General features: G+C 36.4%; 1 protein-coding gene across 2 annotated transcripts in view; it reads left to right on the top strand.

Moving 5' to 3' along the window:
* Positions 1 to 13,658, top strand: part of NT5DC1 (5'-nucleotidase domain containing 1) — a 138,279-nt gene that overhangs the window by 87,192 nt on the left and 37,429 nt on the right. For both annotated transcript variants that reach the window (XM_050315021.1, XM_050315020.1), the window contains 2 exons: positions 1,917 to 2,091; positions 7,066 to 7,163. In XM_050315021.1, coding sequence (XP_050170978.1) covers positions 1,917 to 2,091; positions 7,066 to 7,163 — 273 coding nt within the window. The remainder of the gene's footprint in view (positions 1 to 1,916; positions 2,092 to 7,065; positions 7,164 to 13,658) is intronic.

Raw genomic sequence — 13,658 nt, 5'->3', positions numbered from 1 at the left:
TGGAAGGCATTTCATAAGGAAAGAAAAAGAGTGTCCAAGTGTCAAGTCCATATAAAACAGATCTTTTTGTTTGAGAGTAAAGAGAGTGTTAGGTCACTGGTTATATAAATGAACTTTGCCATCTTTCTTTTAATTGTTTGAACCTGTCAGAGTTAATGCCAAACCTGCTTTGTTTGTACCCCTTCATTCTCATCTAATGTTATGTGCTTTCCAAAACACCAAAGAAGAAAAATTGTCATAGCATAGCATATGAAATATAATTACTAATGATAATGCTGAAAAAAATGTGGTTTCTGCTCCTAGAAACTCTATTGCTCATCCCAAACAATATTCATGCCCCAGGAAAGAAGGAGGGAAAGCACAACAGGAAACCTTCCTTCGTCAATCTGCTTTGTTTAATCAAAAAAATCGTTGTTGTTGGCTAGCTCCCAAGGCAAATGTCATGGCATCCCATAATGCCGGCTGCAGGAACAGGCTCCTATTCCACTGGTACACGCTGCTTCACAGCCTGACCTAAATACAATGAAGAACTGGAATAGTGACCTGGTTGTGAGTTGGAAGATTTTGTTTGAGACACTTTCCTCAGATATAGTAGTCCACGTTTTTGGAAGAAATCTGTCAAGTCGAAGTACAGAATAATACATTTTTGCTTCCGTCTAGTTGCAGGGATAACAGCCAGTTTGAAGCTTCTTTTGGACGGCTTTTGTTCCCTGCCATCTGTAGATGTATGAATGTGTAATGTATGAAACAGTGTTATGTTTAGCACCCAGCATCTTTCAGTCTCTCTTTGATACTACTGGTTCAAACATACATGTTCTCTTTCATTAAATAGCTAAAGTTCAAGTGGTTTAAATCTTATTTTTTCAAACTAGAGAACAGCATTACTCACATACCAGAAGGCTAAGTAATGTCTGGGATTTATTAAATCATTCAGCAAAGTTGACCACAGACAGTTGCATATAGAACAAGTGCTGGAACTAAAATAATCTATGATAATGTTCATTATACTACAACACACATAGACTGAGCGCCAAATACTTGGTGTCATTTCTATCTTTACAATTACTATATTTCTTTTTAAACCTTTAACTAGTTTGACAGTTTTGGTTATAGAGGGTTTGAACACAGAGGAAATACTTAGGTAAGTTTAATTTGAAATCTTGGTAAAGCAACTATGTGCTATAACAAGATAAATATTTATTGATGACTTAAATGAATAGGTAACTTCTACTGCCAAGTTAGTGTTGTTTTAAACTTGTAGAAATCTTGCATTCCAAGTGTATTTGCAAAATTCTGTTGCAGCTTTATTTGGCAAAAAGAACATTATTGAAGCTGGAATTGGAACTGAGGGGGATTTCGCATCTGTTCCTAGTATTCAAAATACTTATGAATCTTTGCCAGTTTTATCAACCTTTCATAGATAACGTGCTCTTGGTGAAACATGCAAAAATGAATGTTACTGATCAGACTGTTAAGTTAAAGTGTCAGAAGTAACTGAAAGGTGTTCTTGGGATTTTCAGGTCCTTACTATTGTCTAAACATTAAACTCATTTTACAATCACAAATCGAGGATCCAAAAATTGAGCAAAGACAACAAGAAATAATTATTTCCTGCATAAAACTATAATATGTAAATTCTATATTATTAACTGTTATGAGCAAAAGAACATCAAACAAAATAACTATGACAGTTCCATAACAAAAGAGGGAAGTCCTGCAAATTTATTTCTGCTACAGTGTATCCTCTTGGTTTGATTAGATTTTTTGGTTAATACTGAGTTACAGCCGAGGGAAAATTTTAAACTTTTCTTTGCCTTTTTTAAATTTGTTGTCTGCACATCAAAGGATATTTGTTTTGTGGATTAAGTGGTTTGTGAGCAGGATTGGATAACATTATTATGTTTTAATTTTTTTAGAAGACTGTGGGACATATTTCCCAGAAGTGAAAAATCATCCAGACAAATATTTACAGAGATGTCCAGAGTCTGTAAAAAAGTGGTTGAAACAACTGAAAAATGCTGGGAAGATTCTGCTATTAATTACGAGTTCTCACAGCGACTATTGCAGGCTCCTGTGTGAACATGTTCTTGGGTAAGTGCACAGTCTATTTCAAATTGTATCTGCCAGACAGCAACTGTAGATAAGCCTGAGCTATTGGGAAGCTAATTTCAGTTTCTTAATGGATTTTGAATTATTTGGTTCTGAGATTTCTGGTGGGCCCCTCTCTGGTAGAGTGTGACAGGGTAGCTGAGACAAAATAGTGCGTCTATGGGCCTGTGAGCTGTATCTGACCCACAGCACACTTATATCCTGCATTTTTTTGAGGGCATCACTTTGGGATTGACTATGTCAGGCCAACACCCAGTACATCATCTGAATCCCAGTTTTATCATAAACTTTTGCTAGACTGTCTTATTTAAGCCACTTCCTTTCTGTGCTTCTCCACCAGTAAGTGCAGCTAGTAGTACTATTTCATTTCCTTGTACTAAATCTGCAGGAAAAGATTACAAATACTTCTTCCATTGGTGGTTTCCAAAAGATGGCTGTGCGTGAGAAATGTGCATTTAAAGATCACAGCAGAAAAGATAAAACAGGCAGTTCATTGCACTTGGCAACTAGTTGAAATTGTAGTTGCTGATCATAACAGCTGTTTTTAGTGTAAGGTAAAGAACATGATTGGTAAAGTCAGTGAAATTCAGTAGAACCATCACTTACACACCTAGCAAAAAATTAATCAGTGATGCAAATAGTTAGGTGGGTGACAGGGTGAGACTATTAATTTATTATTAATCTAAGAAACAAAGTATTTTAATGTAAGCCAACATTGGCTATCAGGATATGCCAGGGAACAGCAGAGTGAATACAGCAACCCAGTAAGAAAAGAGGTGGTAAGGTAAAAAACAGAGCTATCCTCCAAAACCAGTCCTACCAGTATCACTTCCCTTTTGTACTCTCTAGGCTAAATGCTAAATGAAGCATCAGCTGTGCCAATTCTCACTGCCTCACATGAACATTATACTTGTTCATTTGAGGGGCAAATCTACCTCCTCACAAAAAAACAGTTCTCCTTATGAGGAAGATGCCTGTGAATTAACTCTTTTGTGTAGACTAGTCTAGCTGTTTTCTAAATGAAAATTTGGTATAAGAGTAACTTCTTAGCCTCGTATACTGATTTTGACTTTCTTTTCCTTGGTGAATAGTGTTTCAGCTGTTTCAGGCAGCTGTAGAAATCCTCCTGGAACACAGTAAGTAAGGTACCAGAGCCAATCAATTGCCTTTCAAAAGACAGAAAAAGATGTTCTGCTAGAAGGATATTGCCTCACTCTCTCTTTCCACATAAGTGTAGGACGTTCTGTGGTATTTATTACAATCGTGTTTTCCAATGACTCATGCAGTGTGGCTTCCAAGTGTTTTCTGGAGTACTCCACTATCCGTTAGACATTACTGAAGTGGGTTTTTTTCCTAAAAATCTAAGCTTTTATTGGTTTTGTTTCTTCCATGCCTCTTGTATTGGACAAAAAGACTCTACTTGCCTGTGCTACTTTTGCTGTACTGGAATATACTTTAAGTTGACGCTTATTATCTCTGCCCTTAACTTTAATTTGATCAGGCTAACTGCATTTTATTCATCACATCAGCCCTTACTAATTGCATCTACATAGTCCTTTATTAATTTCTATCCCTAGTTCTTTCAGTTAATCAGTATGATACTGAGAAGTCCAAAACTGTATAGTAACAAATAAAAACCCCTAATAATAAACAGAGATGCATGTAAAATTTTAGCCTCCTTCTCCTCTTATCCTTACCTTGTAACTGTTTACTTTTTTGCACTTTTTTAAGAAGTTCCTTTTTGGCTGAGAAATTATTGTCTTCATAAAATCTGTGCTGGGAAATTCATGCTTAAGTGTATCATTTACCATTTAATAATCAAAATATCCCAGTTGTATTCATCTGGCCAAATTGTCCTTAGCTAAAAGACATTTTGGTAAGGAAATGTAAGAGAAAATTTCATTTTGAAATAAAATGAGAACTGTTTCCTAGCCAGAGTACACACGTACTGCTGGGACCAGTGTATGAGGCATCTAAACCTGCAGAAGCAAGTACCAGTTCATTCACACAAGCATCATCATGGTGCGACTTTTCATTATCTACCACGAGAATGCTTGTCTGCTTAACTGAATGTTTAAGTGTTGGCAGGAGCACACCTAAAGACAAGTCAATCGTCACATAGTCACTAAAGTCAGGAGTCATTTCACCTTTTCAGGAATGTTAGCCATCTAAAAGCTGAAAATGTTTTGAAGCTGGTCATTTTGTTTCCCTCTGTGGTAACTGGAGAGAAAACACTGAGCATTATCCTTGGCAATTCATTATGTATTGTAGAATTATGTCTGAAATGAGTGGGATGAATTACCTTTTAAGAATGTGGATGTTTCTCCATTGGCTCTGTCTATGGTGTCAATCACTATCTGTGAATTCAGCGTGCAATTTTTAGATGGTCAAAGTTATGTGAGATACATCCTACCCTTTGTCTTAGCTATTTCCTGTAACCACAGGCCACTCTACCAAGTAGTAACTGGAACAGATTTGATTTATGTGTATTGTTACATAGTAATGTAACACAATGTCTCTCGTAAAACCTGTAGCTTTGTACATAAGATTTATTATGTTTTAAAAAGGCCACAGATAACACATTTCCTCACAAAAAACATAGTTTTTTCTACAACAGAGCAATAACAAGTTAAGAAATCTTTTGAAAACTCTGTTTGTTCTGTTTCAATTTTATTTTAATACAAAGCACTTGTGACCATTCCGACAAATCATAGAATCATAGAGTCATTTAAATTGGAAAAGGCCTATAAGATCATCAAGTCCAAGTGTTAACCAAGCACTTTGCTGTCCACAGCTAAGCCATATCACCAAGTGCCACATCCACACATAATCTGAACACTTCCAGGGATGGTGGTTCCATCACTTCACTGGGCAGCCTGTTTCAGTGTCTGACTACCCTTTCTGTGAAGAAATTTTTCCTAATATCTAATCTAAACCTCCCCTGGTGCAACCTGAGTCCATTTCCTCTCATCTTCTCACTTGCTACTTGTTTTCCATTGTACTCCTGAAGTGCTTGCTTTATTTTACAAGTTCAAGCTTAACTTTCCCATGGAAGCATTATTTGCACTGTGTGGTAATTTGAGAAGTTTATCTCTCACAATACTTTTCACCTAAGGACAGAAAAGCCATGCCTGTTTGCTCAGCTTCTGGAATCTTCCACGCAGAAGCACATTTTTAAAACACACCATTGTCGTATTTGATGTTGCTTCTTTTAGAAAGGTAAAGGTTTGTAGATGGTCACAAATGGAGAAGCTAAAATTTAATCAGAGGAAGGAAATTTAAAGGACTTTTATTTTAAGGCTGGAATGTAATTTTGAGCACAAAACAAAAGCTTGAAGATAAGCTTATAGGGAGAGCATTCAGTTTTTGAGTTAAGATGTCTCAGTCACCTGTAGGATTGTGGATTTTTTGAAAGTGATACAGTTAGCTAGATTACTTCCAGCAAACTTCCTCTACTACTGATAGCATGTGTTGGGGGTTGACCTTGGCTGGAAGCCAGGTGCCTGTCCAGCCGCTCTATCACTCCCCTTCCCAACTGGACAGAGGAGAGAGTAAGATGGAAAACAACTTGTGCGTTGGGATAAGGCAGTTTATTTAAAGCAAAAGTAAAGCAAAGGATAACACTGTTTATACTCTACTTCCCATGAGCAGCGATGGTCGGCCACCTCCAAGAAGCAGGGCTTCAGGATGGGTAACAGTTCCTCAGCAGGCAGACATGGGAGATGATGAATGTCCACCTTCCTGCTCTTTGCCTTAGCTTTTATTTCTGAGCTGACATTATATGGTCTGGAATATCCCTTTGGCTAGTTTGTGTCAGCAGTTTCTTGTGTCCCCTCCCAGAATCTTGCCCTCAGTTGAGAAAGGAACGTTACAGTGCTGATGTTGTGCTCAGCAGTAGCCAAAACACCAGTGTGTGATCAACACCCTTCTAGCTACCAGTGCAAAGCACAGCACTGTGAGGGCTACTGTGGGGAAATGAACTCCAGTTCAGCCAGACCCAATAGAGCATGTCAGTGCCTATGGCCATCCTGGACTTGACGTCTGTGATTTCTTTGTTCCATGCAAGAGTATCCATCATTTTTGTATGTTATAGGCAATAAAATCACCTAAGCAATGAAACAATTCTAATAAAATAAAACACATCATAGAGGAGGAATGTTTACATTTTCTTTTATACCATGCTGAAACATTCAATGCCATTTAAATTGATGGGATTTTCACAGTTCAGATACCAATCTGTATATAAGGATCTAATGAGCTTTGAAAAACCTGAGTTTAGTAGTGGGATTCAGCTGGCAGATTAAGACTCGAAGTTGGCAGGTGCTTATTTGTAACACCTAACACATCTAACCTCCCTGTAACCAGCAGGGATTTAGTGAGAGCAGCCAGTGGAGTCTGAAGAAGGAGTTCAGCTATCAAAATTTCAACTTTAGGGCATGTGAGAGCACACTTCATTGACTTCATTGACTCGATTAATTAGATCTATGTTGTCTGCCAGTGGCATCTTAGATACCCATTAGACCTGTGCATACCTGCATTATGGATACCAGCCATATAAGCACCTGTGTTTAAGTGACTTCAGTTACTTCCTATCCCATCACTTCATATATTCTCCTTTGTGAAGAAAATCCCTCATTTATATCTTTCTGTGTGTATTTATGCATATGTTGTCATCTGAAATTAAAATATGTCATCTATTACATGTTCTCCTGAGATCGAGGAACATGTTTTTGCTAATAATGAGTGATCTCAAAGATACAGCACTGTGGATTTGACTCCCTTTTGACAATCTCAGGAAAAGAAGGGCAATAGTGACACGAAACAAGCATTGGGAAAAAAAATGTGACAGAAGCAAGTGCCTTAAAGAAGTGCTATGATATTTTCTTGAGTCTTAAAGAGTACTTACTATTCGGCTAATTCATTAGTTTAACTAATCAAATTTCCTGTACTTTTTAGGAACGATTTTGAAGATTATTTTGACATTTTGATCACAAATGCTTTGAAACCTGGTTTCTTCTCCCATACACCAAACCAAAGACCTTTCCGAACTCTTGGTAAGTTCAGCCATGACCCTCTTCTCATCTGCTTACCTTTATGAGAAAAAAAAAAAAAAAGAGAAATAAGGCAATGGAACAGCTGATGTGGAGGTGGAAAATGGACTCTACACTCTTAAAATTCTATTAAGACTGAAGAGCACTGAGAAATTAAGAATTACAGTGCTGAAGACATTTAAAAGGCAGAGCTGTGACAGTAATTAAAATTACATTGGGGCTCAGATATTGCATCATTAATGAAAAATAATCATTTTCTTTATTGTGCTGACAAAGTCATGCACATAAAATTAGATTTTGTTCTTGGAAAAAATATAGCAGAAATATTTAAAGAATTGAAAGGAAATTCAGAGAATGGTACAAATAAAATTGCAAAACTGAAGGAAAGGATTTACGATGAAAATGTGACAGTATTAAATGTGTTTTCTTTGGCTAAATAATGACAGAGTAGGTGAAAAGGAAGTACCCCTGTATTCAATTTAATTAAAACAATCTGACAAACTTGGTAATGTTGTCCATTAGGTAATTAAGGTTGTAACACAAGAGTTTTATAAGAGCAGTGTTCATTGAACTACAAATAACAGTAACAATGTGGCTGAGGATAGTTAATTTTTCCGTATTTTGGTAAATACCTTTATGATTAAGAGACCTGAGAACTGACCTTATATCCAAAATAGCATAAGGCAGCATATATTGAACCATTTTTTATCATTTTATGACAGGAAAGTCAGCATTCCAGCCCAAAAGAAATTCTCCTTGTGGAACTTCTACAGTAAAACTAAAACAAGCCATAGAAATATATATTGAAACTACATTTTAATGTTTCACACATTTATGTATAGGAAAATAAGTAAGAAATATGTAAAGTGTGATTTTTAAAGAATTAGTTCAAATGGTTGCTGAGCTGACCATCTGAGAAAATATAATCTTAGAAGGGAAATTGAAACTATTTATATGAAAGGAGGGACGGGAGTAAAATCATAAAGGGTGGAAAAGAGTCAGTTCTGCAACCATTTTATTTAGTTTCATACGATGCAAATTGAAAATTAAAATGTAATCCATTTTTTATTTTTTTAAACAGTCTGATTAGCCTGACTTCCTAAGGAAATCCTGCTGTGTCCCTCTGTCAGTAATCCAGCCAGCAACCCGTTGGCTAGTTTCAATAAATTTAATAGAGAGCCAAAAAGTTCCAAAATACATTGGGGGTTTTGTGCAAATAAGGGCAGAATAGAGGAAGGAGACCAAGTTACTGTCTCCATTTTGTGTAGCATTGGCTTAATCACCGTATTAGATTGTAAGGGCCAGTTTTCATGAAGCTATCTCTTTCTTATGCTTTTAAACAGGAATAGCATTCCCTGGAGTCCTCATATTAACTTAGTGCTCTTCATTCACTTTATATCTTGGCATTGCAGAGAGGCTCACGTGGCAGTGGATCACTCATTACATGAGTACCTTATAAATGCAAAATAAAATGTAGTTCTGGACACCTCACTATCTAAATAGATAAGGGACACAAACATAACTAAAGCAATCATCAGATAAATAATTTGTTGAAACAACTAGCCTGAGAGTGAATATTTTGTAATATAATTATATTTAATTGACAGTAAGTAGTTTCTTCTGAAAGACCAACCAGAACATTCAAAGCAAAGAATTATGCACATAGGACAGACTTTTAGAGACATGTTTTGAAGTAATGAAGAGCTTGTTTGTATGTGAACTTTAAATGACAAAAATAGGAGCATTTATATGAGAAAATGCATGCAATAATGTATATTTTGCTGCCCTCCCTCTGCGTTCCTCACAACAACTTCAGAATAGTCACTGATAGTTTCACTCAGTCACCCCAGATAGCTAGGAACACATTTAATTTCTGAAACAGGATACAGTGAAGCTTTAATACATTAAGAAGGAGCAGTTTTCCAGTTTCCAGAATTTTTTTAATGCTTTCTTTCATATCAGAACCACTGAAAATTCAGAATTTCATTTTCTAGTTTCTGTCTTCCTTTTGCCATTATGGATTTCCAGCAGAAGAGTTTGGCTGCTGTGCTTCACATCAGGGAGACAAAATTTCTTTATATTTGCTTTGAAAAAAGAAAGATCTAGAGGTGAACATCATAGTAAATATTTTTTTTAGGCTAGTGTAATTTAGGGGAAAAAAGCTCCAATAGGTGAAAGAAAGCTTGTTCCATGAAGAAATGTGTTGCGGAAAATGAACTGAAGTAACTGCTTATCATTGCTATCCATTTCTCCAGGTCTGAGTTTCAGTCATGTTCTTCAATCCATCAGTAGGTCTGAGCTGCAGTAAATTCCTAATGATACCATAATTCCTTCTGTTCCTAGGGTACTGTGTTATAAATGGGCTTAAGGATAAGGCATAAAATATGGAATGTGTTCTTAATTTTAAACACCCCAAGTGTTTCAATGTGTACTGGAGTTAAATGGTATATATCTATAATGGGAATTCTGTTGCAGATTTGCTAAAGGAAAGGTTTTGAAGAGTACTAAGCAGACATATAAATTCTTTTCAGTAAATAAGTTCAAAAGGCAACTGTGTTCTGTAAACATTTGAGGCAGAACGAGAAACAGGACAAGATGACAAAGGAGGCATTGTCTGGAAATGTGATATCGGGTAACTGCTGTGCAGAAGTGTTTTTTCAGTAGACAAGTAATTTTAGAGCTAATCCATTTAGAAACCATGAAAAATTATTTTAATTGCTCAATTAAAATTGCATCACTGCTTCATTTGAATTTCAAGATATACATCATTTAAAGCAACCAAAACACTGCTTGAAATCCTGAAAGATTTGTGTAACTGCTTTTTGTTGAACTGGGGCACTGAAAAGCACAATAGTTAATTATTTAAATTTTCATATTGTCTTTCAAAGTAACATTCTGTTAAGTGGAGGAATAGTTTATGTGCATTTTACAGATTTTAGAACAGCTGCACATATTTTTACCTGGAAAAAACGTTTTTAGAAGTAGGGGAAACTTAAGTAGCAAAGCACACAGTTTGTGAGAACAGTGCTATACATAAAAAAAACCCAGACTTTGCTACCATAATACAAATATCCCATAATTTACTTGTTATTCGCAAGGGTACATTTTCTTTTACATAGGGAAATTCTTCACATGATTCTTGAAAGTACTAATAATATCTTGAGCTACAGGATCTAAGGATCAAGTTGAAAATGTTTGTGTAAATCCTTTGTTGACAATGAAGGATTTTCTTTGCTTTCAACAGCTACATCCAGCTTAACTTATCATTCCATGATAAAGGGAAGGACTTGAAGGAATATAAATAGAAAATACAATTGTGACTTACATGATAATCTGCAACACATGAAGATTTCTGTAAAATTTTACAGCAGAGCTTTCCCTTTAACACATCACTTGTTAATGTATATCAAATTACTAGCTTGACTGCCAGCTATGATCATTGTCAAATACATTTTTTTACAATCCAAAATAATAATCAAAATGCCAAAGGCAACCCTTAATTCCCTGAAAGCCTTCTATAAGTCTGTATGCACAGGGAATTCTGCTTGGTCTTTAATAAGACTTATATATATTTTATTTCCAGCTCAGGCACAGTTACTGTCTTCTCTGATCTGGGGTTTGTTTAATAAATTGAAAATGTGTTGCTGATTGTTCAGTGTCTGAATTTACAACACATATTTAAAAACACATGTATATCCTCGTGTATAGGTATGTATATACGTACAGGCTGAAAACAATCCTATAGATGGAATGTCAGTGGATGCCACATTTCTGTGAGATTGTGTGCCTTTATCCTATGCCCAGAGAAACAAACCCACTCTCCTTCTTCTGCAGAGAGTCTCGCGCTTTCAAAGCCTGCTTTCAGCTGCACCCCCAGGCTGTCTGCCTTATTCCTGAACTTGAATTTGTGTCCGGCTTATGATGCCTCTGCTGCAGCATGTAGCTTTCAATTTCAGAAACTCTTTCAGTCCTCCAATTTTTTATGATTTTCTGGTAACTGACATTTCTGGCATTTTAACAGTTTGCTGCAGAAGCTTTTTACCTCCTTCAGTCATTCTTCTCTAGCCTTCCAAAAATACAGGAAAATTCTGTAAGCTGAAAGGAGCAATTAGAAAAGAAAACAAGGGGACAGAATATAAAACAATATACTTCTAGACCGAAGACCATCTTTGATTATTAGGGACTGCAAGACTTTAGAAAGTGGTGATCCCATGTCTGTTCTCTCTGAGATTTCTTCTGCCATCTTTTGTGACATCTGGGCTTGACTATTGCTGCAGAAGTGAGTGGAGAATGAGGGCTGATCCCATATAACTAATTTTTTGAATTTATATTCTAAGGCTTTTTAGGCCTGAGGAGTAGTATCAGGAAAACAGTGCCTTCCTTCATGTGTAAGGCATATAACTTCTTTTTAGATCATTCTTTTTATTTGAGATTTCTGTCTTTACCACTGGAAAAATACCAAAATACTACCCAGTTTTATATTTTATAATAATATTTTATTTATATATTTTATAATACCTTTAGTAAAACTGTAGAATATATATTAAAAATGTGGAAACAGATTGAAACAGATTGTATGGCACTATTGTATATATATAATTTAAATAGTCTTGCCTCATTCACTCAATTGAAAGACATAAATGCCACCTCTAGAAAATTCTGATTAAATTTTTGACCAAAACACATTGAATTCAATCTACAATATAGCTCAGTGACTATAAGTGCTGTATAATAGGTATTTCAGTTACTACCTCTCCCAGTAAAGGCTACCTTGATAAGAAAAGAATTACTTTTTTTTACATCAAACTGATGTTAAAACATGAAAGCATAGCTACTCTTTTTGGCTATGTTAATTGTTCCCATCATGTCTTCTTACCAATCCTGCCTTGCATTATGTCATCAGATCTTCATATTTAAATGTAGATTCAAATTTAAGTTTAGTATAGTTTTAGGTTTATCCTTTAGCTCACAACAGCACAGTTGTTGGCATTTTCATGCACAGACTTGATATCTGGTGAAGAGCTCACTCTGCCAAGAGGAACCTGGTCTTTTGCTGCACCTGTTAATCCTTACTCAAATAGATGGTTTGTGCTCCTTTATCTGCAAAAGCTGTCATATTTTCCACAGATTTGATCTGTGCTGAACTCCTCCAGCCACAGGTCATTGCAGGGATTAGATAAGACTTTTCCTTTTGTTGTCTATTGTAGATTCACAGTACATCTTTATCCCTAAACACTGAAGATCAGATACCCACAGCTCCTTCCAGGAGCAGCAGAGAAGATGAGGGGAAGGAAAATCTCATGACCTAAATGTAGAGGTGCACAAGAACAGGTGTGTGAGACAAAGAAGAATCAGAGAGCGTCTAGGAGAGCCAGGGGATGGGAAAGGAGAGCATGGAAGGAGATAGAGTAAGAGTAAAGCAGCACATGGAAACATACAGAGGAGAGGGATTTCACTCTAATGGAGTTTTCTGAATTTCAGGTCTTTGCTTTTTGTCTTCTTCTCTTGCCTCAAGGAGGGCTTTTGAAATAAGGCTAATATGTCAAACACATATCTTAGAATTATGTACCTGTGTGCTATGTGAACGGGACCTTCCAGCCACAGCAGGGGAGGAAGCACTGTCTTTACAGAGGGCTCAGGAAGCCTTTTCTGGGGAAGCCCACAATGGGCCTCCTTCTCACAGCTCTCAGGAGGTGCAAGCAGAATAACAACACCACCAGCAAAGGACAATCTGTGTAATCTTTTCCTCCAGTGAGTCGAGGTGTTCCTTTATGTAATGCAGGTGTGCTTTTTGCCATTATTCTAGAGATGGTGACTCTTCATATCAGTCTGCCTGAAAATATTCTATAACATGAGGCCACAGAATAATGCATTTTTGCTGAGAGCTTATGACAGAGTGGCATGTAAAGATTGCGCTGGCTGCAGACTGCATTATGCAAGAGGTATAAAGTCTGTAACCATTTCCCATATGTCTTCTAAAATGACTGCCCTTATGTTGTTGTAATATCCCACATATATATAGCCTTGAAAAGCAATGCTATTCTTTTTAAGGGAAATGTTTCAACAATTCTGTAAAGTGTATTGGCACTGTTTTCCATGTGTTTTCTGGCTATTTAGGAAAGAAAAAGATATATAACTAATAAACAGTGGTATTTTGTATACTCTAGCTTTCAAAACTAGAACTTTTGTACCTCCAAGGATCATGACATTAATATTAGGAGTCTCTTAATGCTTTAATATCAGAAACAGGTTCTGTATTAAGCTGGCAGTAGGAGGTCCACTGTTTAAAGGGGTAAAGTACCTTGTTCTATACCCAAGTCACCACTGAGAAATAATTCCCTATTCTTACCTTAGCCAGGGATTTTCATTTTATCCATAATTTCTGGAGGAAGAGGAGTTTCTTTATAAGCAAATATTCGGTATGGATGATTATATAGAAAGATCTTCATGATACATATAGAGGGGATTCCTTCATCTGACACCCTCTTTGGCAGCATG

Source organism: Myiozetetes cayanensis, unplaced genomic scaffold (assembly GCF_022539395.1).
Source record: "Myiozetetes cayanensis isolate MyiCay16 unplaced genomic scaffold, myiCay2020 scf2-11, whole genome shotgun sequence".
NCBI lineage: Eukaryota > Metazoa > Chordata > Aves > Passeriformes > Tyrannidae > Myiozetetes > Myiozetetes cayanensis.
The sequence above is the reverse complement of the archived record's forward strand: the minus strand, read 5'-3'. Positions and strand labels throughout refer to the sequence as shown.